Genomic DNA, 25,580 nt, shown 5'->3' on the forward strand with positions numbered 1-25,580 from the left:
GTCTAGGCAAAGCAGGGCTCCAAGCTGTCAAATCAGCTTTTTGGAATCCTTCCACCTCTCTGCCTGTTGTGGGTCTGCAGATCGGCCCTTTGGGCATACCTCTAGCCACAGAGCAGCCTCACAGGCTCCGGCACCCACCTCCTCCTGCTGGAAGAAACCCAGAGCAAAAGTCAGCGGGGATGTTTGAAATGCTGATTTGTAGAAGCAGTCTGCTTGCAGCTTGGAGGGAGGAGGAGAGGGCAGAGGTGGCCCAGATCTAGTTCTTGGAAGCACCTAAGCTTACCTAGCAAAGAATAAATAGAAATAGCCAAGTATTAAAAAATACAACCCCAAACGCTTTCTCTGGTAGTGGCTCTCATCCTTTTCCACAATGTAGCAGCTTCTCTCTCTGACTTAGTGCAGATGAACAGAAAGCTGCACAGACCAAAGGTCAGGCTGGGCATTTTAACTATGGATCACATCCATTGGGATGGTCCTTTTACATCAAGTCCACAGAGAGCTACACACCGAATGTGACTTCTCTGTTCTTAATGTACTGTGTGTACCTGCTGGCTACCTGACTATAGCAGTAATTGCCTTAGTGGAGTTTTCATTTTGGTAACAGAAGAGAAAGGGACACAAAGTATGTTTTTGTGTAGCCAGTGTCCATCATCACCAACACAAAACCAGTGGTAGTGGAAAGGAATTCAGCCCAGCCAAGGGTTGTGTGCCCAAACATCCATGCACATTTCTGCGTGTTTCATGACTGTGAAAATTTTCAATGTTCTTAATGTTATGAGTTAGCTGGACTTTGAAAGAAAAGAAATATATGTCTATGAATAGAATTAAAGCCCTTCCCTTGGAAAAGCTTGTCTGTAGTCATACTGTTTGTTAAGGTGTCTCTCCATCATCTTATTTCATTGGAATCTAGCAAACTCCATTACAGCCCTAAGAAGATGTGTGTGGGCAGCTGACCAAGGCAAGAAACTCATTTCCCTACGGGCACCCCCAGAGAATGCACACACATGCAGGCCTTAGCAAGCCCTCCTTTCCAGACAGAATTAGGAAATACAAAGTAGTCTGAAGACTACTGAAGTAGTCTGAAGAAGATGATGGTTCTGCATTGTGTTCTAAAGGCGACCATGAAGATGTTGAGGACCATCTTGCTCTGTGGCTTTGTCCCTCAGGGACTGCCAAATGACAGCGCTTTTGTAACAGCCTTGTGCCATCTGAGCTGCAGGCTTGTGCCATCTGAGCTGCAGCCAGCTTGTTTTATCCAGGTCCCTCGTTTAACCCCAGATCCTCAAAGGCACTGAAGTGATCCTCGGGGTGGGAGCCGTGGCTTTCTAAGGGGTGAGGTTCTGCTAAGGTACGTAGTGAAACAAGCGGACATTCCCAGCCCTCTGCTTCCCTCTGGTGCCTCGGGAGCCCGGCTGCTGGGTCACCCGAGCTGCGCTTGAGGAGCCAACACCGCGCTGCCCGGAGGAGCCAAGCACCGCTTAAAAAAGCGCAGCTTTCCCGCAGAATAAAGGCGGAACCTCACCCTTTCCTAATGGGGCAGCAAAGCCCAAGAGTTTCCCTGAGCTCCGATTCGCTGCCACAAGGAAAAGGTTTCCTTTCAGCCGGCTGCGCGGGCGCCCTGAGGGCTCCGTGAGGGCGGCGGGCCCGCCCCGCTCCCGCCCTGCCCCGCGCGCGCAGCCGTTTGAACGGGGCCATGGCGGGCCGGGAGCTGTTGCCCGAGGTGTGGCGACTCTACTTCGACTCCGTCCGCGCCGCCACCTTCCACAACTGGCCCTTCACCGAGGGCTGCGCCTGCACGCCCGAGCGGGTGAGCGCGGGGCCGGGGCGGCGGGGCCGGGGCGGCGGGGCCGGGCGGGCGCTGACGGCATCCCCTGTGCCCGCAGATGGCGGCGGCGGGCTTCGTGCACAGCCCCAGCGAGAACAGCCCCGACGTGGCGCAGTGCTTCTACTGCCTCAAGGAGCTGGAGGGCTGGGAGCCCGACGACGACCCCCTGTGAGTACCGGGGGGATCCCTCGGCCGCCGCCCCGGCCCGGGGGAGCCGCTGGTGGGAGCTGCTGCCTCTTTTATTTTCTCTTTCTTTTCGCCTCTTTTCAGGGAGGAGCACAAAAAACACACTGCGGCCTGTGGTTTTCTTTCTCTTCAGAAAGACCCTCCTAACCTGACGGTGCAGGAGTTCCTGAAGCTGGAAAAAATGCGAACGAGAAAGGCACTTGTACGTACACGGCATCTTGTCTTTGAATTGTTCAGCTGGCCTCGTTCCTTACCACAAGGCTTTGTGCAAAGTGCTTTGTTGCACCCAGGCTAGGGGTGGATCAGCCCTTTCCTGGTTCTCAGCCATGCTTTATGCAGGATGTATCCTGCTTTCTCCTCGAAGCTGAACGATATTCCACTTAGTGGTAGACAGTAATATTGTATTATTTTTACTCTTTGCAGAAAAAAGAGGTTTCTCAGAAGATGACCAAGGTTGAAGATAAAGCCAAGATCCAGCGCTGTAGTATAAAGAATCTGGCCTAGACTGCTGCAGCTTCATAGTTGCCAGTGACACCTGTCTTGTCCACAAGCTGTGGCACTGCCCCTGTGACTGAATGGCCGTGTTTCCTGAGGCTGCTTCCAGACTGGCTGTCCCTGAGAAGCAGAGGGAATTCTGCCTCACTCCTCTCAGTCTGTCTGGGAAGTACCTGGGGTTTGATGCATTGCATACAAAATCTTTTTCTGCGAGGATTCTCCTAATTTTCCTGCTGTTTTTTAAAGGATTATTATTTGTGGGTTTACTTGTTTTCTTCTTTCTTTTGTCTTAGTTTTTTGTTTGTTTCGTTTTGTTACGTTTTGTTGTATATCCACCTGTTTAGAGGTATTGCTGTCTCATAAAGATACTGGTAGCTCTGGTGCTAAAACTTGTGTTTCTGATAGGAGTTGACATGCCATTTCCATGTTTGTACTGAATATACTGATGCTTTTAGATACTTTGGGACATAAAAAGGAGGAGGAGTTTTATAAATACTTCAGGAATTTAGGATTGTGGCTAATAACTTGGAGTTATACCACACCTTAGTGTGCTTGGTATTCTTGTAAACTTCTGTTTGTAGCTGGCTTGAGTTGATGCATTTATAAATAAAATTTGAAGGCAGATCAACAAAGTAGTTTTACTTGATTTTCTGGAGGACAAGACTCTGACCTTTACTGCAATGGGCTGCACTGACTGCAGTTTTAACATCAAAAAGGAAAATTAAGCTCATCAGTTACAGCTTGCAGTGCTGTTGCTCAAGTGTCAGTGTCCATCAGGCATTATGAACATTTCATAAACATTGAAATATATTTGTGCCTGGGAAGGTTTGGTTTGTCCCTTTGCTTGGAAAGGAAAAGATTTGCAGAATAGAGTGTAGTCAGAGGGGAATTGTGCTCTGAACTACTGGAAAGGAAAGGGGCAGTCTTGGAGGAACTGACTGTTACAGGGCCCATGCTGAATCACACAGGGTCGTGGATTCTGCAGACAGAACTGGATGCATGTGATCAGGTGCTCCCAAAGTCAAAGAACCTTCAGCTTTATTTGGGGAAGAAGTTTGTTGTAATAACACATTGATGAAAACAATGTTCCTGTGTCACATAAGTTTGTTCAGTGCTTTCTATCCACACTTACTTGGAACAGTGAAATAACCTTATTATCTCCAGCTGCAACAGCCAAATCCAGCGCCGAGTGCCCTGCTGCATTCTTCTTTTGCACGCTTGCATTGCAGCTGGAAATACAGAACACATTGGTTTAAACTGCTTCAATTCAGTGCACTTAGTGGTGAAGTGGCTTGTGGGTGAATGTTGATGTGGAGTAACTTTGGAATTTCTGGATGCTCCTTCCCACAGGGACATGGGGCAGGCTCTGGCCCTCCAGTGGTGCCAGGCAGGTCTGTGCTGGCAGGCTGGAGGCCCAGCCACAGTACCTACCCTAACAGGGCTCGGATGCTCTCCTCTCCCTCCAGTCCCAGCAGAACTGCCCCATGGAGAGCTGTGTTGTTGTGCCTGCACAGGAGGAATGAGCAATGCACTTACTACCTAAGGAAACTCAGGAAATAAAAGTTAGGAAATAGGAGGATGAACAGAACACACGAGAAGTGTGTTAGGCTTTGGTGATGTTTATCATACTAAGTTGAAGTGGGTGGGGGAAGGAAGTGAATAGAACAGCAGGTTTTATAACAGAAGTTATGAGAAATCTTCAAAGCTGGCAGCTGGAGTGTGGATACTGTCCTTGAAAGGAACATGTTTGTGGAGGAGAGATGGGGTTTAGTTCTCTCTGAAGCTGGAGCACATGTGATTTCTTTTGGTAAAACTTGGGAAGTGCCAAGGCAGAGGATCGGAACTCACGGCCCTGACTGCTGGTCAATGTCAGCCCCTTTCTGCACCAGAGGGGAGACGGCTCCTGTGTGCTTGTTCAGGACAGCAACTGTGAGGGCAGGGCGCTCCTCCTGGCTCAGGGAGTTGGGGTCAGCTCCCTGGAACAGAGCACAGGCAAAGGGGGCTGCTAAAACCACACAGATTCTTCAGCTTCCACCTCGCTTTTGTGTTATGCCAGTTTAAGTTGGCAAATGAGCTTCGTGCTCAAGACAGAGAGAGGTTCAAAGTGTGTTGTTCTGCTTCTGAAAATGTTTGTCATCTAGCTCAAAGCCAGAGTTAATGTGTGGAACAGTAGGCAAATGAGATCCCAGAGCAGAAACACAGAGATTATGCCTGCCTTTGCTATACAGAGGACTTGATCCTAAATTATAAAACTAACACTTTTTTTTTTTGTTTGGCTTTGACAAACCCAGAGAATACTGCCTTATGGGCTGACCAAATAGAAATTTGGAGAGATCATCTGTAAATGTAAACCAGGCTCTGTCTTCTCTAAAATGCTTTTTCAATCTGAAGACTGGTATTGCAAGGCTGTTGCCTCCTAATCATCAAGCTGAAGTTGCATTCCAGGCTAAGAGTTGCATTACAGCCAAAGAGTTGAAGAAGGGAACTTCAGCAAGTGTTACTTACATCATTGAGCAATTGTTCTATGAAGGTAATTCTTCCTTTCCCAGTTTGACCCAGCTCATCCAGCAGCTGCCTGGACTCTGGCTGTGGAGACACAATAGCCAGGAATGCTTCACACAGGGAAAATACAAGTAGGTGGGCTAGATTCTGCATGGAATCAAAGTGCAAAATGCACACAGTGACATGAATTTGATGTATCTGAGTCTCATTGTTACTAATCCCTGACTTTTTTGGGAATGTCTTTCTGAACCTGAGCAAGTGTTGGGTAACCCTGGCTAATATCGCACTACTGAGGTCTTCATTCAGCAATGTGTGTCTGCAAATTATTCACTTTATGGCAATGCAGCTCTCCAGGGCTGTACAAAGATCTGCTCAGCACAGTAAAATTAAACATGGGTACATGTTTAGGAGTAAAGTTTGAAGCTTCCAGAACTTGTGGAAGTATTTTGTTTTAAAAATGTGTATGTGTTGCCTCAGTGAAATTAGTTTACTAAATCTTAACAAACAACAAAACCTAAAACCTTTTATTTCTTCTCAGCTTTCAATCTTTTCTCATTCTGAAAGCTCAGTCACTTGACCAAGCATTTTTATCTCTGGACTCATATCACAGAACTTTGTATCTTCTCCCACCTGTTGAGTTGGCTGACTGATCCAAGCTTAGATTAATGCACATTTCCCTTTTGATATTTCCATGTCATTACTGACAATCCCTTTAGCAGACAGTTCTTTCAGAAAATTTGGTCTCTAGTGAAATTAAGTCCTTGCTTCTTGAATTAAACTAGGCCTCTATGGAGTCAAATGTTGTAAAGTCAAGGGAAGATGACAATACCTCCATATGATGTTGCTTCTGAAAAAAACCTGCAAGAGAACCACTGCACCAGTCCTTAGGCCTAATGCAATGTCAAAATTGAATGGGTTCAAAATGAGAGAAAAAATCTAATTAAACTCTTAGAAAAACAAATTAGTTATTTTCAGTTCTGAACTAAATGTCAGTTTCCAATGTTCAGGTTTTGTATTAAGTTGGACTTTTATCCCCCGCCCCCAGTCAGGGTTAAAACCTTTCTATTTTAATGCCTGGGTGTCCTCCTTCATGTTAGTGCTGCTCTATGAATTTTTTTCCTATATTTGCAGAGGATACTTACAGAGAGCCTATATTCCTGTCCCTTGAGTGTTTTTGACTTGGTTCTCTTTATTTTGGTTTTTGAATAGAAAAGATTACGATCATCTCTGCCTACTAGAAAGAAAAACAAGTGTTAATTCAAAGCAAAGTCAGTATCCTAACTAGAACTTGGAGCAGAGATCTGGAAATAATTTATCCAAAATCAAAGCAGTATTTATCACACAAGAAAGTGTGAAAGAAAAACTTTATTGTTTTCCACACAAGAAAGTGATGAAATACTTTTTGCAGTTCAAACTGGTTTTAACAAAAGGTTGCATGGCTCCCTGTGCTATGACTGCCTCTTGCCAAGCCTCAAACAGGAAGCACAAAGTGGATGAAACTTACATCTGAATTAAGTATGTCAAATGATGCTATAGGAATTCCTGAATTGTTATGCTGACTTTACAACTGGTTGATTTAATGAAAACCTAAGTCCAAAATGAGATGGTCAAAATGCTGAGCTGTTACTGACACTAGTGGGAGATTGCAGTTAAACAACATCTCTTCCTGAATGTATTTCATAATTTCTCAACCTGCCCAATATGCCAGAGCTGAAAAGTAGAGTTAACATTGATATTTATGGTTCCTATTGTAAAAGAGTATGTGAAACCTCTAAGGTTTTAGTGCTGTAATAAAAGCACTGCTGTGACCTGTGGCTGCAGTTCACTGGTCTCCTCAGCTCTCTAGGAATGAAGTTCCCAGGAGTTTTTGAGAGCATCTGTACATTGCTTAAATCTCAACTTGGACACGTTTTGAGACTTAAAAGATCAACTTAAATAGGCACAGAATGTTTGCCTGCCTTGGTGTTTAAGCTTCCAAGCACTTCTGTATTCCTGACTGCTCTATTTATGGTCTACAGTAAAGACAGGGAGGAAAAAAATCTCACCAAAATTAGTCTGACTGCCATTCTGTCCATCTGTGAGTTCTGTTCCAGCACTCAGGTAATCATTGTTGAACTTCACTGCTCTGTTAGGATGAATATCCTGTAGAACCATCAAATGCAGGCAGTTACTAAGATTTTCATGTAATGCTGCTATAATCTTAGTGGCACAACACTTGCCTATGAGAAAATATGTAGGCTTTGAATATCAGTGTCAAATTACCACAGGACATTATCATAGGTAATTGAATTCTGTTTTGAGGCAAAATTATGTAGCAATTTTTTTCTGAACCTTGTGTTAGGTATTTCTTTTGATTTAGAAAAAAAGTGATACAACATCAGTTAATAAAATGGAGATTCTCATCCAAATGAAACTGTTTCTACCACTTGAGAAATTTCACTTCTGAATTAATGTGATACAGTGTTTCAGGCCTCACGTGGCAAGGTAAGCTTTCCAAGATTCCACACAAGAGACACAGTCTGAATTTTGGATCTTTGAAATGGCAGATTTTCATCTTGAAAAGCTGGAAATGTGTATGTTGTGATTTTTGGAACATGGTAATTCCCGAGATAGATATTCCAGATTTTGAATAGAGCTAACAGGAGCTCTGACCAAAGTTATCTCCAAACTATTGAAAATTACTAAGATTAGTTTTTAAGAGCACACTTTGCAGGCTGAAGAAAAGCAGGTTCTGAGATCAAAAGCTAAGGGGGTGCTAGAATCATCAAACAACATCAGCTGAAAGAAGAAAGTTAATACAAATAACAAACTAACAAAACGTGAGATGGTAGCAACATAACCACGAAGTCTGGCTTAATCAGATAAGGATACCTGTTCATCCAGCTCCAAAAGTGAAACAAAAAGATTATTTTCTCTGGAGAGGTAAGGTAACACCCTCTGAACAAAAGCATTTCTTGTTTAGACCTGAATTTAAAATATATCAGCATTACACTGCTCTAGTGACAGCTTTAGACCAGCTGCCTCTCAACAGGCCCCATCCCATGAACTGACCTTGTTAACAGCAGCAAAATTCAATGTAATAGTGACTTCATAGTCATCTTCAGAGATGGTGGCATAATTGATCTAAAAGGAAAGAGGAGCCATTAGTACATCTTAGCAAAAAAAAACCCCACAGAAGTACTTTAAAGAATAATTCTTGCTGATGCTGTTTCTTGTGCAGCCAATGCACAAAATCACACATGTGGCCTTTGCCTCCTTGTGATATTGTACCAACACTTCCCATGTCCATGAGAAAGGGGCAGGTGTGTTTTGAGTAACTGGAAATTTCATAACAACCAAAGCACCAAATTAATCCAAAACTGTAATGAGGCTGCATTTCATGGAAGTTCAGTCATTCTCCACAGAGATTTTGTAGCTGCATAAAAGGCTGTGTTGTTCTTGGGACTCCCAGATCCAGGAGAACTGGTGGCTGCTTTAGTGACACCAGTCTGGGGAAGCACAGTCTGTATTTACACTTTGGCGCCTTTGTGTATCAATTCTTTGAGACAGTACTGCTGGCAACAAGTCTATGGAAGTCATACAAAAATGAGTGCACAGGGGATTGTAAAGAAGTGGAATGAAGATTATATTGCAGCTGGTTGAGAATTTTGAGGTAAGGTTGATTATATTTTTAATCCAGGTGAAAAACTGAAAAAACAGCATTAAACCCAGATAGCTGGCATCTGCTTTGAACCATTTGTTACTTCTGGAGGCACTGCTTTTAAGGCAATAAACTGACAAAAGGCCAGGAAGCAGCAGGAATAGCCTCCCCTAGGCAATTTTATATTCTCCAGGCTATCCTTTTGAATCCTCTAGCAGAGGAAGTAAGTTGCAATGGACTGTATCTCAACTAATAAGCAGATATTCTCTTATAGTTACACTGCAGCTTCTGAATGTTCTGGTGCACAATAGGTCTCAGTGAGTATAGAAATGAGGTGCCAAGTATCTACTGGAGTATCTATTCCTTAGGAAGGAGTTCTAGAAGTTTTCCACCTTCTTACTATATAAAAGCAGCTGAGCAAAGGATTTCTCACTCCCCTTACAGCTCTTAGGTGAGAGAATAGGAATTGCCACTGGAAAAAAAGTAGAAAAAAGTCTTCAGGAGAAGACTGACCAAAAAATGGAACAACCAAACAAGACAAATGACAAACAGATCAGCATCTAAAGAAAAGGGAGGCATTTACTTTTCCAGTGTTTATGTAGCAGCCACAATAATCTTTTCATGACCCTCCACAGGAAGATATTACACACAAGCTCCTTCCTACCTTTCCCATTTGGGGCTCTCCAATCAGTGTTCTGAATTCAAGGTTGTTCTGGGCATAACTTCGTAGATGAGCACAAACATGATCCAGCTGTTTTCTCCAGTAACCTGTTCACAGGGAGTTAAGCAGGAGAAAAACTCTTAAAATGTGATTAACATTCCTTCTAGTCAAGTGATGGAAGATTTAAAAGATAGCACAGTTTCATTGAGATTAAAAAAAAAAAAATGTAGAAAATTCATCTAATCAAGAAAATGAGAAGGAAGTTATACCCTGAAAAGCCAGGTGAAACACTGTTTCATCTATAGTTACAATTCATCCTTAGGGCCCTCTATTCACAACAAAGCCATGTCTTGGAACCATCAGTAGGAGTCAAAACTGGTTCTGTACGAAGGGAAAAATCTCACACCATTCCAGATCATGAGAAAAGAAAAAAGTGAAATATTACAATTAAGCAATTATGTGTTATTGAACTGATTTTTAGTTGATTTAGAATAACTGACAGGGAACAATAATCCAAATCTGAAAACTGAAAACACAGAAACTCAGGATACACAACATTATGGTCCATGTAAATTATCCTCCAAATAAATTCCTTTCAATTATATATGTGAGAGCATATTAAAAGCTTAAGCATTCCTGCTCTTTTGCCTGTCAGGATTGCTGGGAGAGAGTCAGCATTCCTTTATGCTGATAGAGGGCACAAAACATGAGGGGCTGAATGTGCCTGGATTAAAACCTCATCTTAAGCCTTTTAAAGCTTTTGCACCTCCTGTCCAGGCAATTCCAGAGCTACATTTTGTTTTCATCAGAGAAAAAAACAAATGGACTTGTTCACATTTTTAACTGTTTGTTTTCAGGATCTGGCTGATTTTCTTTTTTATTTTGTTGTAAATAAACTGTGTAGGCTTGGTAACCTCATTTCACTTGCACAATGCAGCTACTCTGACCTTATCCTTTCCTTCGTGTCAAGTGAAGCTAAAAACAGTGAAAAGAGACCAAGCCAGAAGGGAAGTGCTGCTCTGGCTTTTAAAAGACAAAGCAGGGGCACAAGGAGTTTTGTGCTTGGAAGACTCAAGGTTGACAAATGATGGTATGACAAATTAAACCAACAAATCTTACTTGTTAAGCAGCTTTAAATGAATAGAAAAAAAAGGATCCACAGAACAACATGAACTGTTCCCTGCTGTGGTCTCATATACAAAAACTAATACAAGCTGAAAGCAGTGTTTAAAGCATCTAAAATAGACTACTTGCTGAGTGATCCCTCCATAGAAGTCAGTATTATTTGCAATAAAGTGGTTCATAACTAGCCCAGATCCCCAGATTTTATTTGAAAAAAATCCAGATTGTCAGGAACATATTCTTGCATGGTTGGTGTTCTATTATATCTCGAAGGATTATTGGCAGCATTGATAGAATACTTGAATCCATTCTAGCAATAGGAGATTATACCTATATCACACTGATTTAACCTTTGCTACAGTAGAAAAGGAAAGTTCTTTGTAAAGTTTACCTGGTAAATGTCTTGGTTGCTGTTCAAAAGAGACTGAAAATACAGCAAAAAAAGAAATATAGTATACACCAGAGGATTAGTGTCTTGGTACTGCTGTTGTTTGCCCCTTAACTATTTAATATTTTTTTTTTAATCTGCACACATGAAAAGAAGGTTAGTTAATTGTTGATATGGTAGGGAAACAATAACCTCCACCATTTTATTTAATAACTTTTATTAAAAAACTTGACTATCAAATGTCTGATCCTATTTTGATTGAAGAAATAATGGTCATATTTGGCATATATAAACAAGATTTTCCTGGGTGATAGTACATGGTCTTGTTGATACAGATAGTTTCAAGCCATGTATACGACTCAGCATGAACTGACTGTTAAGAGACATTTATTGATTTATGGAATGAATTAAGTTCCTCAGTCCTTGGCAGAATCTAAAGCAGAATACATTACACAGTGCAACTTCAACAAAGTTACCTCTGCTAAGGGGATAAAAGTGAAAAGAATTCAAAAGCAGCTCAGAATTCCTCCCCAGCCTTTCCCAGTGACAGCAGTTCTCACTCACAAGTCAAGAGCTGCACTTCTGACAGAGATATACAAATATTCAGTGTGACTTTGCTTTTTTCTTCACAATATTAGGAGCCAATCCCGTTTTATCTCTGACTAAATTAAGCTCCCTAACATGTTGAGTCAAGTGTTGTGTTTCCTACAGTGATGCCTAACAGAACATGTCACATTTCAGAGGAAGGGAGGAGGAAAACAGATTTCCCCAGTGATTATTTTAAGAATCAGAGTCCATCTGAATACAGACACCCAGAGTCAAAAGAGGAATTTCAAACATTCATTAGCAACTTTTACTACCCAATAGAAAATTCTGGTAACAGCCTGAGGGGTTGATAATCTGATTGCTGAAGAGAGCTAGATGAGAAAGTGGATCCAAAGGAGTAACTGCTCCTCTAAACCAGGGTTTGGTGCTGTAATGATTTAAAATTAACTCATTCTATGGATTGCCCAGTTGGACTGCCCTGTGAGATTAAAGACAGTTTTGCTCACTGAGCCTTTTATTAGATTCCTAGTTAATACTGATGGACTGTCTTCAAGGGTTTGGGATCCAGAAAGCTGAAGATTTCTCAGGACTGTAAAACTAAAACCCCTAAAAATGGCAAGCACTTAATGACAGCACACAGCCAAGTGATTCCACAAAGAACAAGAGACCACAAAACTCACTGTGAAAGAAAGTTATCTGCACTACTGATTCTGCTCCTGCTGTGGTGGTCTGTGAGAGGAAAGACTCTTCAATGAGTGATGTTTTCATAATCCTGTTAAGAATCCCTTCCTCTAGTTTAGTTTCCTTTGCTTCTGAAGCTTCTATAATTTATTCCACAACAGCACCCCAAACAAGTTGTTCATGTAAATGACCTTCATCATGTTTTCAAGAGTTCTGACCCCCTGTGTCTCAGTTTTGTTTAGCAATATCTCTGCAGGTGCCATCACAGCTCTGCCTGAATTTCACATGGCAGGGGCTGGGGAGGGTGCTGGGAGCTGGGAGCTGTTCAGTGGTTTCCAATTCCAATACAGGACACCTGCCTCCAGTCTTGTTGGATCTGAAGAAATCAAACTGCTAACAATTTAGTAAGGCTGCACAGGGCTCAGTAACCCCCATTTTGATATTGCTGAAAGCTTTATTTAGGCTGTGGGTGGAGATCAGTGGTTGAATTCCAAGGCAGTGCATTTACAAGTGACTGGTGGAAACACAGACTTGTAAAGATGTAAATCAGCGTCCTACTGATGCCACATTCCATACACTATAGTATTTTCAAGAAAAAAAGAAACATCATAAATTGTTTAGAAATCATAAAATCAGAACTTCTAACCTTTTCCAGGACTAATGGCTGTCAGGAGAGGCTTATGATCACTCATCTTTTCCATCTTTTCTTTTTGTGAAATCAGCTCAAGCTCCTTCTTTTCCAAGAGTTTGCTGGATGGGTAAAAAAGTCCAATGGTTTGGGTTCCTTTATCTTCTCTTTCTGTTAGTTTTGCCCTTGATTTGGGCAAGGAAACAGGACAAGTTTGCCAGGCAACTTGAGCCTGTAATAGTTTTGCCTGTAGGGGGTGGAGGAGAAGGAAAATATAGGTAATATAGATATAATTCAATGGCTTACAAGCATAACTAACCAGAACTCCAAACTGTAAGGGAATCAAAAGCTAGCAGGAAGAATAATTAACAATTTAAAAATTTTAATTACCAGTCTGCAACAACAATGCAACTTATCACAAATATCCAAGCAAAATCCAAATTCTTCATGATTGCCAGGGAACGTGTAGGGCAAAAGCTTTGTAGGGCAAAAGCTGGCTTTGTTAAGTATTGGGCTCTGTCTTAAAACAGTTTAAAAACAACTACTACATTTGTGTGAAAGAATACCTCATATCAGCAGACCACAAATAATTCACAGCCAATAAGATAAAACTACTTGGAGAGACTTTTGAAAGGCTGACTGTTTCTCACTTTGCCCTTTACAAAGAGACTGGATTGAGACCTTGGGCTGAGGCTGCTTTTCAGCAGAAAGCAAAACAAACATTTTCATCCTCCTTGTGCTCCCAGCCCACAGAATTGTCCCAAGGAAAGTAATGGAGCTGTCCTGATCCATCCCCCCAGTGGAGCAGCCTCTCAGCTGAGTTCAAACCTGGCTTTTTATCACTGTGTGTCCTACCTGGGAGGATGCCAGGGGGTCCCCACGGTCCATGGGAGGGCCAGGAGAGCTCTGTCTGGATGGGGGCTCTATGTAGACACCACAGGACACACAGAAGCGAGCATAGGGCTGGTTGCTGGTACCACACTTGGAACAAGTAAAGTAGGATGGAGGAGGTCCAGGCTGGAAAGTTCAAAGCAACATTTTTCATTAGAGAAGCATAGGATGAATGACTCAGGAATGATAAGGGCAGAGGAATGAATTAAAAGGAAGTACCACCCTGAATGCCCTAGTACAGTACAGGACTAATGGTTATTTATGCATGTAGGGGAGTGTTTCAAATTTTATGTGCATTCAGCTCACACAGAATAAATTCTCCTTGAGTGTGATCTTAGGTAGAAGCACTGTACAAGGGGAACTTGTTTACACTGACTGTAACTCTACTGAGCAGCAGTTAAGTACTTGTCCTTACTGAAGTTAAGGAGGCCTTCAGTCAAAACAATTGCATGCATCATCTCATATCCTAATTGCCTGTATAGGTGATTATAGCCCAGAGCTGTTATGGGAAAACTTGCATTGGGTCAGCCTGTACTTTAACCTTTGATGGTTAACTACTTTGCCTGAGCACAGGGCTGTTGCATCTCAGCTGATGCAGTGACCTGTTGACCCATGATAATTTGTTTGCAGCTCTAAATCCTGGGATCACTGACTGATGTGGGGTCAGGACGTCATCTAAGCCGTTCATTTTTCCGTACCCAATCCTCTATGCTCTGAGCAAGTATCTCGATGATAACAGTGTTTACTGACTGGCAGGAGCTTAGCACAGAGCAGTGTGACACTGCTGCAGAGGAGCAGCCCCAGGTTTGTCCCCACAGGCAGCAGGAGCACGTGCCTTGGCCCCACACCAGGCACAGAAGCGGGCGTCGCTCTGGTTCACGCCGCCGCACTTGGAGCACCGAGCCGTCTTCCCTGGCTGGCCCTGCAGAGCTGGGCACGAGTCTCCTCCAAACATGGGCTAGTTAAACAAAACAAGCATTAGGCAGAAAATGCTCCTCATGAAGCAAAGTCCACAAGCCTAATGAGAGGAAAGAGGAAAGCAAGCTGCTCTGGAAACATACAGTAATATTCAGCCTAAAGGAATTATTGCAGCTTAGAACGAGCCACAGAGTGATTTAGATCTAACCTATAATTTTCATTACAAAACCATGGTAAAATGTAGCATTAATAATTTGAAAATATTTTTAGCAGAACTAGCACTAAAAAATAACCTTATCAATGGTGTGCTTTTAAACTGAGTATTTATTAATAGGGCCCTATGTATAATTACATATGAAAGTAAGATGGAGGCTTCTCTATTGACAAACTTGCATTTTCAAATCCAACACACAATTTTCCTTGTACCTTTCTTTTTAGTAGTATGGCAGGGAGTATTTGTTCAGGCAAAGAGTTTCCTCACAGTTTGGAATTTGCTGCATAAATATTTTTTTGCACTCTTTTGCCTTGTGCAAATTATATATTACCCAACTTTTCTACAATTAACTTATATGAGCAAGCAAAACAGGTTTTTCATTTGAAACTTCCAGAGCTTAAGTATAGATCCCAGTTAGGACAAACAGAACTTGAAAATGTTTTGTTAGGTTTTGCCTTAAGGTTTATGCAGTTTATTTTCTCTACAAGTCAGGATTATGGAGAGGACAGAACCCAAGGAAAATTATTTTGAGCACACCATAACAGCAAGTAAGCAAACACAAAACAGCCCGGTTTTAATCTGTGGCCTGCATTGCGATTTGAACAGTGTAATTTGGGGGTTCAGTTGGAATATAAAATTTAGAAAAGCACAAGTATAAGTATGTTCTAAATATAAATTATTTAATAGTCATTAATAATTATATCAGCCTTATTACTATTATTAAAATACTGCTATTATCACTTATTAACCACCATTATTAGCAAATTTCCTGATTGCTATTAATAATTCTTAGTAAGCATTTAACTTTCTCAGTTAATACAGGTCTCACATTCAAGTCACATGCCTAACTACATATGCAGCTACATATTATCTACACATATATCTGCATTCAGTGAAGCAGCCAAACATACACTTATCTTAGGTAAGTGCAGAATCCTACTGAAATTCACTTTGAAATGACACTTATGTGGCTATACAAGAGACTTCTGCCTCTTGCTATAGACAGTTTTAGAACTCAGGATGTTAATCATTATAATCAGAAGATTTTAACTTGCAAATCATTATTGTTCTATCACTTTGTATTTACCACAACATGGAGAAGTGAAATGTACCAGACATTTTTCATACAAGATTTTTCAGAACTGAAAATAAAATTATTCTAAGGAACCAAGCTAAACAGAGAGTTGAAACAGAGCAATTTTAGAGGTAATATTTCAGTGCTTTTCTCACCTCTGTGCAGAGTCACAGCCAAATACAAGCATGCTAGCTGTATGCATGTAGGAGAAGCAGCAAGTAGAGATAAGAAAAATAATGTAAAAGTGGAGATATGAAAAATAATGCAAAAGCCTATTCTATTTTCAGAAAATAACTGAAATCAGTGTGAATGTTGTTCCTGATGTATATACTCAACTTTTCTATTGCAATTGAAAGCAATCTGGACACAAAGAAACTCTCTTGGAGTCAAGAGTACCCATTTTCTAAGAGCATTCAGAGCTTTCTCAAGGCCATTCCCAATCCTGACTTCCATGTCAGAAACTTGAAGGTACATGAGACACTCATGTTTAGCTGAACATTTGTGACAATGGGGAGAGAATCTCTGCTTTGGTATCACGGGGACATGACTTCAGTTTTCCAGAGATAAAGGATGTTGTGCTGTGGTTTGATTCACCCAGTGTGATTGAAGCCTTACCATCTGTACTTCAGGCAGTTTGCTCTCACAAGTTGCACAGTGTTTATGGTGAAGAGGATTTCCTGTACCACACACCTGACAAATGACTTTGCCCTTTTAAACAGAGAGAAGATACATTTCACATAGTATTTGAAAACTGTCAACAAAAAGACAAAGAAAAATACTTGATCTTAAAAAATGCTGTGGTTATTCATCTTCCTTGTATTATCCTGCAGACAGAGGATATCCTTCAAGTCTGGGCTGTTTCACTCTTTAGTTAGGCCATGTTGCCTCTCATCACATGGGAACTATTTCTTTTAATTATGGTATAGTTTCCTCAGGAGATTCAGTATCAGTATCTCCAGGTCTTTGTATATACTCTGGTTTCAGTTTGCTTAGTCACTATCCTACAAAAACTAGACAGTCCAATATCTGCATAGACAATTATTAATAATAATATAATACCATAGCACTATGAGGTATCTTAAAAGACCTCTGGTGGTGAGTTGACCCTGGCTGAAGACCAGGTGCCCACCAAAGCCATTCTATTACTCCCCTCCTCAGCTGGACAGAGAAGAGAAAATATAATGAAAGGCTCATGAGTTTAAGGGCAGGGAGAGATCAATTACTGATTACCATCAGGGGTAAGAGAGATTAATCTTGGGCAAAGTTACTGAAGTTATTACCAATCCAATCAGAGTAGAAAAATGAGGAACCAGCCAAATCTCAAAAAACACCTTCCCCCGACTCCTCCCTCCTTCCTGGACTTAATCTTTCTCCTGATTCTCTGTCTCCTGCCCTCCTCAGCAGCACAGGGAAATGGGGGTTAAGGTCAGCCCATCACACATTGTCTCTGCCACTCCTTCCTTCTCAAGGGAAGTATGTCCATGTATTTCTTGTACTGGGGAATCTTTAAACCCTTTTCCCATTCAAGCTGTTTTAAACCTCACTAACTCTTAAAGTTGTCCATGATGTAATTACACAAAGATGGGTTGGATCTAAATATTTGTAATGAAGCCATCTGTTCGAAAAATGCATGCCAGGAGTTAAATCACTATTTTTTTTTCTTATTCTCAATTACCTTTATACAGATGTTGTTTTGGGGCTGCAGTTGTGGAGCTATTGGTGCCTCACAGATAATGCAAGTGGGTGTATTCATTGGCACAAGATGTCTGCATTCAAGGCACGGTGCCATCTGAAGAAAAAGCCACATCACAGTTATGTTAAGGACCACAATGAGATCATTAAGGTTATCATGAGATTTCAGTACTTTCCTAGCTGGAGTCTACATCAGCAGCAAGGTCACTGGAAACATAGCAATTGACAGCAACTGATGCTGATACTGATCCATAAAGATCAAAGGTTCATATTGAGAAAATATTAAGACATCTGGAAAGAGAATGTCAGAAAGGTATTAAGGTAATTTTCAATAAAATGAAAATGATACTATAAAATATAGTAGGACTGGCAAGGTGCTGTGGTTCTTGAGGGGACCTGTGAGAAGGCTTTCTTTCTGTTTCCAAGACTAAAGTTACAATCCTGTTATTACACTGCCACCCACTTCATACAGGTAATTGAAATTCTCCTAATTATGAACCTAATCTAAGGAGGTGGTGAATCTTGGTCATTACTTAAAACTACACCATTGCCCAGACCAGACAACTTTCTGATGATACAGGAAGGGAAACACACCACTGACTTGTTAGATCAGGTTATGATCTCTTGGGAAGAGCTTAGGGAAGACAGTTACACACACCACTCCAAAAACTTGGTGCATATGGCCCCACATGCCACCATTTAAAGTTTCAGGTCTGGTAGTGTTATCTGACATAGGCAAATAATTCATTTTTCTTTGTTTTCCTTATTAGAATACATGATACTTGAAAAAATAAATTTCACCCATTGTTGGAGAATTTCATTGGGTCCGGTGCTAAAGGTATTGAGCAGAACAAAGCAATGAGAGCAGAGCTTTGAAATGAAAGTGTGAGTAGCTAACAGGTTTGCCAGCACTGACTGTGTAACTTGCAGAGGCTGCTACTCTCTGCAAGGATGATGTGTGGATTGCTGTGATGTTTTGCTGACCTGTGTTCCTTCAGGGACTGAGAAGCACTGGAATGGCACAGGGGGGACAGGAGATCCACATTTCTGGCAGAAGTGAGCCAAGGGCTCAGACAGGCGAGGGGCAGAGCAATGTGCACATCTGAAAATAGAGCAAACTGGCTGAGCTGGGTTTAGTATTGCACTGCTGCATAATAATGAATAATCTGGAATTAGCTGTGACAGGACTTAGGCTGCTGATTTTTCAGCTGTGGTGGAACACCACACCATGCCCCAACATCCATGATGCAGAGCTCTGAACTCCAAACAGCTTTGCAAGGTAGAAAGCTCTCTGGCTACTATGGAGTTTCATACTTTCCTCCTCATCATGGGAGGTAAACAGGTCTCCTGACAGGCAGTCTGTGTCAGGCCTCACTGCTGCACCACAGGGAGCCACTGTTGGAGATCACAGAACTTTTTCAATACTGATAAGCATTAATGTTCTGTGAGACTACTCCAGTCAGCAGAGTTCACCTACAGCACTGAGGGTGTACTATCATTTGAGAAGACAGTTTATCCTCTGATCCTATGGGTGTTATGAGTTTTTTTTAAAGGGATGATAAGACAGCTGATAACTGACAGTTGAAAACTACAGTTAAGAAACAGAATTTTCAAAGTCCTATCTAGATTATACTCTGCAGCTATGAGCCAGGGTCTGTCTTTGCCTTCCTTATTTTCATAGTAGCCCACAGTATTATCAGCTTGGTTGCAAAAGGATCAGATATTTTCCAAAGGACAAAAATGTTAAAAGGAGAAGCCACTTACTTCAGGAAATCTGTTTCACTCTGGATCCTTGACACACATGTGCTTGCTAAGCTTTTGTGGCTAGTCACTGCAGAGGAACTTGCAAACTGAAATAGAGGTAATTCTTTATGCTTTAGTAAGGAAATATTTGCAAAATGCAGAGAAAGATAGAAAAATCAGCTAGAGATGCAATTAAAATAAACTGCACTGAAGTGCACTGCTTTGAAGAGTATCTACCATCCTTGATTCCCCCATTAGCTGAATTAAGGACCCATGGCTTCTTCCAGTAAAAATAAATAAATGCCTTGCTTCATCCACCACAGCATTGCTAAATATTGAGTTTGGAATATTAACTTGCCAAGAAACAGCAGTAAGTATTTGCTAACTGCAGATTCAGGGATGTATTAGAAAAGAATTAGTAGGAATGCATTCAGTGTTGATTTCCTTTGCCTGGTTTTGTCCATGCTGACAAATGTGTCCTGCTTTGGGCACTCCTATTCTAGTGCATCATTACCATTACATTTCAATCAGGACTGCAGAATCCAGGCAAAGGCATTAATAGCTGAGAGAGATCACAAATCTTCACTTCCTCCTTTTTTCAGACCTTTGTCCTGATGACAGCCTTGCACAGTTTTCTTCAGCCTACCCCTTTGCTCACCTGCAATGACTCCATTGGTTGTGCTGAGGTGGATTCCTCTCTGTGCTCTGTGGCTCCCAAACCACTGGCAAGGAGCTGAGGTCCTCGAGGGGATCTGTGAGAAGGCTTTCTGTCTGTTTCCAAGATTAAAATGACAATCCTGTTATTCCACTGTCACCCACTTCATGCTTCAGTTAATATGTATCTGAACAGGAATGTTACATACTCTAGCTAAGCATAATTAAAAACATATTTGGCATCCACATTCTGGGTTCAAATAAACTGCATGGAATTACAGGAAATGAAACTAGAAGACACCCTACACCTCTCTGACAGAGCTGACTTTTGTGTTTTAATTTATTTACAGTTTTCTTCCTTCCTGCATGCTAAAAAAAACCCCAGCTCCTAAGAGCAAATTAATGAGTAAACATTAATACAATTACCTGCTCTAAAACAGTCCCATTGCTGTTGCCATGGAATAAGAGACTTTATCTACAGAGAAAATCTGCGTGAAGCTTTCATTTCTGCTCAGTGTATTTATTTTGGAATATTACTGCAAGCAAACATCAGTAAAGAAACTCTGTAAAGGATTTGCAATCCCATCAATTTAACAACATCTTCTGGCACAAAGGGAAATACAGACAGGGCCTTGTTGAGTTGCTGAGAAATGAATGACATTTTAATATGTTTTAAGAAATCATGTGAAATGTATGGAAGGCAAATTTTGTTCTCTATTTGCAGTGTTGAGCAATCTAAACTGGAATTTCCAGAGAATGTTCTGTCTTCTGAGAGGGTTTTAAAATTACCCACATTTTACAAGTGATACAGTAGGGAAACTGAAACTCCATGCTATTTTCTGCTAGAACAGAAGACTATCTCAGTTTTATAAAGTGATACTGTACCTTGAAGGTCTTGGCATGTTTCATCCCAGGCAGGCTTGATTTCCACATTCAGTTTGTTCTTCTTAGGTTTTGTAGTAAATGTTCCACCTTCCTTATTCTAAAATGTAATTCCATTAGAATTGCAAATAAAACTTTTGCTTTTGCTCTAATCCTCTCTTGCTATAGTTATTTGTTAAAATTTTAAAAGTATATGTTTAAGGTATTTATTTTCAATGGAATCATTTGGAAAGCTTAACTGATAAATGTATTTTTAAAATATTTGACCTCAATTAGTCATAAAATACTACGGGGAGTGGGGAGAAGTGTCCCCCTTGAAATTTTAATATTACAAAAAGGACCAAAGCAGCAAAGAGGGGCCAACAGAGAAAATAAAATATGTGAATAAAACTGGCAGTCAAAGCTTAATCTCTAAATAATATCACATCTACAACCTTTTATACTCACACAAGGGGCTACAATTTCCAAAACTTACCTGTGTGGCCATATCTTTTAGGAAATTCTTGTCATCATCTTCAACAGGGAAAAGGAAGTTTGGTTGCTGGTATTCTACCACAAACACCTTTGTCACAATTGAACTCTCCCTGTAGTCCCTGAAAATCAATATTCACAAAGCTAAGAACCTGCCACAGACCTGTGGCAACAAGAAAATCACTTATGGATGTGGTTTATTAGGTGGAACATCCCTTCCAAGCTTGCCAGTCATTATTGCAGTAGGATCCTGGGCAATATTTATTTGATAAAACAACTGTCATTCTCTAATTCCTATTAAATGACAGCAGTGGATTGAAATTGCTGTAAATGTCCAAACCACTCTTGCATGAATTCTTGTCATTATAGTGTATCTCTGAAAATGTCTTAGTATAAACAGATTGGAAACAAGTGTTAAGCTAGGCAGTGATGGCAAGAAAATAAACCTAGGCCTAGGTTTTGTGTGTTATATAATGTTGTTGTATTGCCGTGCAGACACAAGCACAGGCTGGCTGCAGGTGCTGCTAACAGGGAACAGCAAACACAAATCTCTAAGTGGAGTGGAAGTTCCTGCTCCCCTGGAAATAAAAGATAATGCAGCACAGTACAGACAGAGAATTGATGTGTCCTCTCTCTGTCTCTAAGCATGAAGTTATTTTGGACAAAGTCAGTGGTTGTGCATCAAAATCCAGATTTCTTTCAATGTATTGTATTTTTGCTTCACCCAACGTTGTACTTAAGCTGTGAGGTTCAGCATTCTGTGATCCTTTGGGAGAAAGCAAATTCCTGGGAATACCAGCTTCTATAAATCCACAGAACCACTGGATGACCCCAGACACACTAGCCTGGTTTCTCTGGTGTTTCTGATGGTCACACTCCAAAGGAGCAGCTCTCAGGGCAGTACATCAGCTTCTCACCCACAGCCTCTGGGATCACTGGACACCCAGAGTCCAGGAGATAACACCCAAGAAGTTATCCAACCACACAAAACATGGATATCCATTGTACTGGATAAAAATTATCCTGAAAAAGCCAAGTCAGTGCTATTCATGAGGATCATTTAGATTGCAAACTGCCTGGAGAAAGGCTCATCTCTCACCTGCAGGCAATGGAGAGCTTTAAACACAGGCTGTGACAGGGATGTCTGTCCCTTGCCAAAACAGGACTAAAATAAACCAGAACAGGATACTCACTTTGTAGCTGCCAGGGCCCTGACCATTATTCTCCCCTCTGGTAATATGATAGGACCCTTATACTCCAAAGTGTTATATGGCCCATAGCCAGGTTTCCTAGTGAGTTCTGGTTTACTTCCATCTAAAGTGTAATAAATAGAGGCCTCAGGTGTATCTGAAAGAAACAGAAAAATTAATTCCTCAGACTGTAGGCAACCTTGGAAAAACAAAGAACTCACTACTGTGCTTGGTTTTTCTCACAATAAGAAAATAAAGCAGTTCCATAAGTGACCGAATGTTTGTGATCAAAACCGTTTCTCCCATAAAATATCAGTTACTCAACAAAAGCGATTTCATTGTAAGCAATATTTCTGGCAGCAAAGTATCTGTGAAATGATTCTGCATGCAAACATTGCAGCAGCTTGTCCATTCCAATGACAGAAAGGGTATTTTCTGCCACAGCAAAAGGTGACAATTCAAAAATTGTAATGACAATGTTGGGAGTGAGCCTAGCACATGATTCTTTCAAGCACTGTTTTTGCAGTCAAAGCCAAATGCAACAGCTTAGAAGTTTGGCCTTGGAAGCAATTAAGACTGCTAAGACATATAATTTTTATGCCAGTAATATTGTTTGGATGCATAAAATTATATGCAAGTGTATTTGGTGCATGAAACCTGCTGGTCAATTTTATAAGTTCCTTAAATGCACACTTCAAAAGTCCTGATTAAATGTGAAAGAAAGTATAAAGGCCAGATATTTCAAATGGACACATAAGTACAGGTTTGAGGTGGAGTTAAAGCCTTTTTCATACCTGATTTTATTTCTATGAGAGTATTTGTGTCTATTTCCCGTTGAGCTTTCCCTGGAGGTGGGATTCGAAGTGGGATGATCTGAGGAGCTGAGACAGAGCCAGCTGTCATTTTTCCCAGCAGTGATCTTTAAAATAGAAAAGTAAAAGGGCAGACAATCATTTTCCTAAAAAGAAGAATGCACTCAGAAATAAAGTCTTTTAGCATGACTCCTGGCCTTTGTTTCTCTTGAAGAGAGAACACTGGATTCTTTAAACCATCCTGTGACTGTGATTCTGTGTGTTTGAGCTAGAACAGCTTCAGCACCTCATGTCAGGGACACATGGAAGGAGTAAGGCACAGGACTCTCCATCCTAACCATGTCAGAGGGGAAACCAGCCTAGTCCCACTATGGCCACCTGAATAAGTACAGGATGCCCTGGAAAGGACTAAAGAAATCAGCTATTTCCTAAGCTTGTGCCAGTTATCATGTGAATCCAGATTATATCCATGAAACAGGTGCCAAACCTGATTTATCCTGATGTACATAGTCATTATCATTTCATGTAATTCAAGAATTCAAAATTGCATTTGAATATGATGACATTTTAAAAACAGAGATATAATACGTACTCCAGATCTTGGGAATTGATGCTCAGGGCCAGAGGCCACGTCTGGGTTACAAGGGTTTGGTTCTGTCACCAACCCTGCAATGCTCCAGGGACACTCCCCACCCTCTCTGGGCAATCTCTCCCAGTGCTCCTTTACAGGCTGAGGGTGAAACTTTCCCCTGGAAGTGTGGAACTTCCCGTGCCCCAGATTCTCTCTGCTTCCCCCTGTCCCATTTTTGGGCACCACCGAGCCGAGCCCGGTCCATCCTCTGACCCCACCCACCAACCCCGGGCGGATCAGCTCTGTTCCCGACCTGAGGGGGCGTTCAGCCTTTCCCTGATGCTCTCAGCCGCTCTCGGCATCCCAAAGCTATGCAGGCTCCTGTGGAAACCCAGGGCACCGGGAATATTTCTCTGTCTGCTCTGGGGTGTCCTGACCCCCAGAGGAGCACTGACTTTGACACTCATTCATGGAGAAAGTTTCCTAGACTTCAAGGTAGACTGGAATCCACAAAAGTGTGAAATAGATTATAGGGAGCAGTCTAGGTGTATCACTTGGTGAGAAATTTAGGTTTTGGGATTTTTAGTATGTTGTGCATGGGAGCAAGATGGAGAGCACAGGGTGTTGTCCTGAGTTTCTTCTTCATGCTTCTTCTTCCTTCTCCTTCATGGGTTTGGGTGGCATTTTGTACTTGGGCAGAAAAGTCCCCATTGTGGGCTCTTTAAGATCAGTTATGTGATATGTGTTATACAATAATTTGTGCTAAAGGAAATTAAAACCACAGCATCTTGTGTACCAAGCCAGTGTTGGACAAATAAAGAACGGAGATTCAAACACCAGGAGGACACTGTCTCCAGGGATGTATATTTCAAGGGATTCTTTCATCTGACAAGACCCCAGCAGGAGGCATTTGATAGGCACTATCAGAAGTTTATGCCAGGAAGTTTTCACTTGACAGGATTCCAGGAATTATCCACCAGTTCCAGGAATCCTGGCAGCAAAAAGGAAGAACTATGATAATATGCTAAAATATGCTAAAGAAGAGCCCCCTTCCAGAGCCCAAACAATGGTATAAACCAGATCCCTTTGAAATGACATTTTGGAGACCCGCAGGACTTTGGTGTGATAGAGACCAAATCCTAACTCTCCCCAACACTGATCACCCGGCCCGGCAGTTGACTTGCTTCTGGCTTTTTCCAAATTTATACTTTGATAACTTAATAAATTTCCTTACTTATTAAATTGGAGTATTCACTTATAACAAGTTATTAGGTTAAAAATGAAAATAATCTAAGTGTCAGTTCTTAATTGGATAGTTTAGTCTTAAAAGACCTTGTAACAAGAGCTTGTTAGCCATTTTCTGCCTTCTGATGAAAAGCTGCCAAACTCACAGTAATGAGACGGTTTTACTGATAAGAAATAATACACACTTTGGGTCCGAACACGAATTATTGTCTCAATGCCTTCAACCCCAACCCCAAAAAACCAACAACTAATATCCCCACAGGCTCCCTCCGGCCTTTTGGGATCGCATCCCTGGAACGGGGACGGCCAGGCCGGCGGCCCAGCCAGCTCCACGGCGCGACCCCCACACCTCGCCCCGTTCCATCGCTGCTGTCCGGCCCCTGCTCACCCTCTGGATCCCTCTGGATCCCGCTCGATCCCTCTAGATCCCGCTCGATCCCTATGGATCCCTCTGGATCCCGCTCGATCCCTCTGGATCCCGCCGATCCCACTCCGTTTCCAGGGACGCCGCGCGCCGCCGCTCCCGCCGCCCATTGGCCGTTGCGCGG

At 41.6% G+C, this 25,580-nt stretch overlaps 2 protein-coding genes across 5 annotated transcripts; one reads left to right on the forward strand and one right to left on the reverse strand.

Moving 5' to 3' along the window:
• The first annotated feature begins 1,638 nt into the window (after window positions 1-1,638).
• Window positions 1,639-3,134, forward strand: LOC103819217 (baculoviral IAP repeat-containing protein 5-like). Its single transcript, XM_018918017.3, has 4 exons — window positions 1,639-1,807; window positions 1,884-1,993; window positions 2,096-2,213; window positions 2,435-3,134. The coding sequence occupies exons 1-4, from the start codon at window positions 1,694-1,696 to the stop codon at window positions 2,513-2,515; spliced, it is 423 nt and encodes a 140-aa protein (XP_018773562.1). The 5' UTR covers window positions 1,639-1,693; the 3' UTR covers window positions 2,516-3,134.
• On the reverse strand, window positions 2,769-25,557 carry DZANK1 (double zinc ribbon and ankyrin repeat domains 1). Of its 4 annotated transcripts, XM_018918018.3 has the most exons (21): window positions 25,421-25,557; window positions 23,199-23,323; window positions 22,408-22,561; window positions 21,219-21,336; window positions 20,747-20,843; window positions 19,866-19,978; window positions 19,229-19,314; window positions 18,449-18,566; window positions 17,448-17,561; window positions 16,388-16,480; window positions 14,401-14,523; window positions 13,530-13,691; window positions 12,693-12,921; window positions 9,313-9,416; window positions 8,060-8,131; window positions 7,054-7,150; window positions 6,151-6,242; window positions 5,012-5,092; window positions 4,355-4,482; window positions 3,938-4,012; window positions 2,769-3,735 (listed from the first exon to the last, which is right to left on the reverse strand). In XM_018918018.3, exons 2-21 carry the CDS (start codon window positions 23,305-23,307, stop codon window positions 3,615-3,617), a joined length of 2,286 nt encoding a protein of 761 aa, XP_018773563.2. In that variant the 5' UTR covers window positions 23,308-23,323; window positions 25,421-25,557; the 3' UTR covers window positions 2,769-3,614. The 4 variants fall into 4 exon arrangements, with proteins under 4 accessions (XP_018773563.2, XP_050828866.1, XP_050828865.1 ...); XM_050972909.1 differs by lacking the exon at window positions 4,355-4,482; XM_050972908.1 differs by lacking the exon at window positions 4,355-4,482 and having other exon boundaries at window positions 2,769-4,012.
• Between the last annotated feature and the right edge of the window lie 23 nt (window positions 25,558-25,580).

This window comes from Serinus canaria, chromosome 3, assembly GCF_022539315.1.
Source record: "Serinus canaria isolate serCan28SL12 chromosome 3, serCan2020, whole genome shotgun sequence".
NCBI classification, from domain to species: domain Eukaryota; kingdom Metazoa; phylum Chordata; class Aves; order Passeriformes; family Fringillidae; genus Serinus; species Serinus canaria.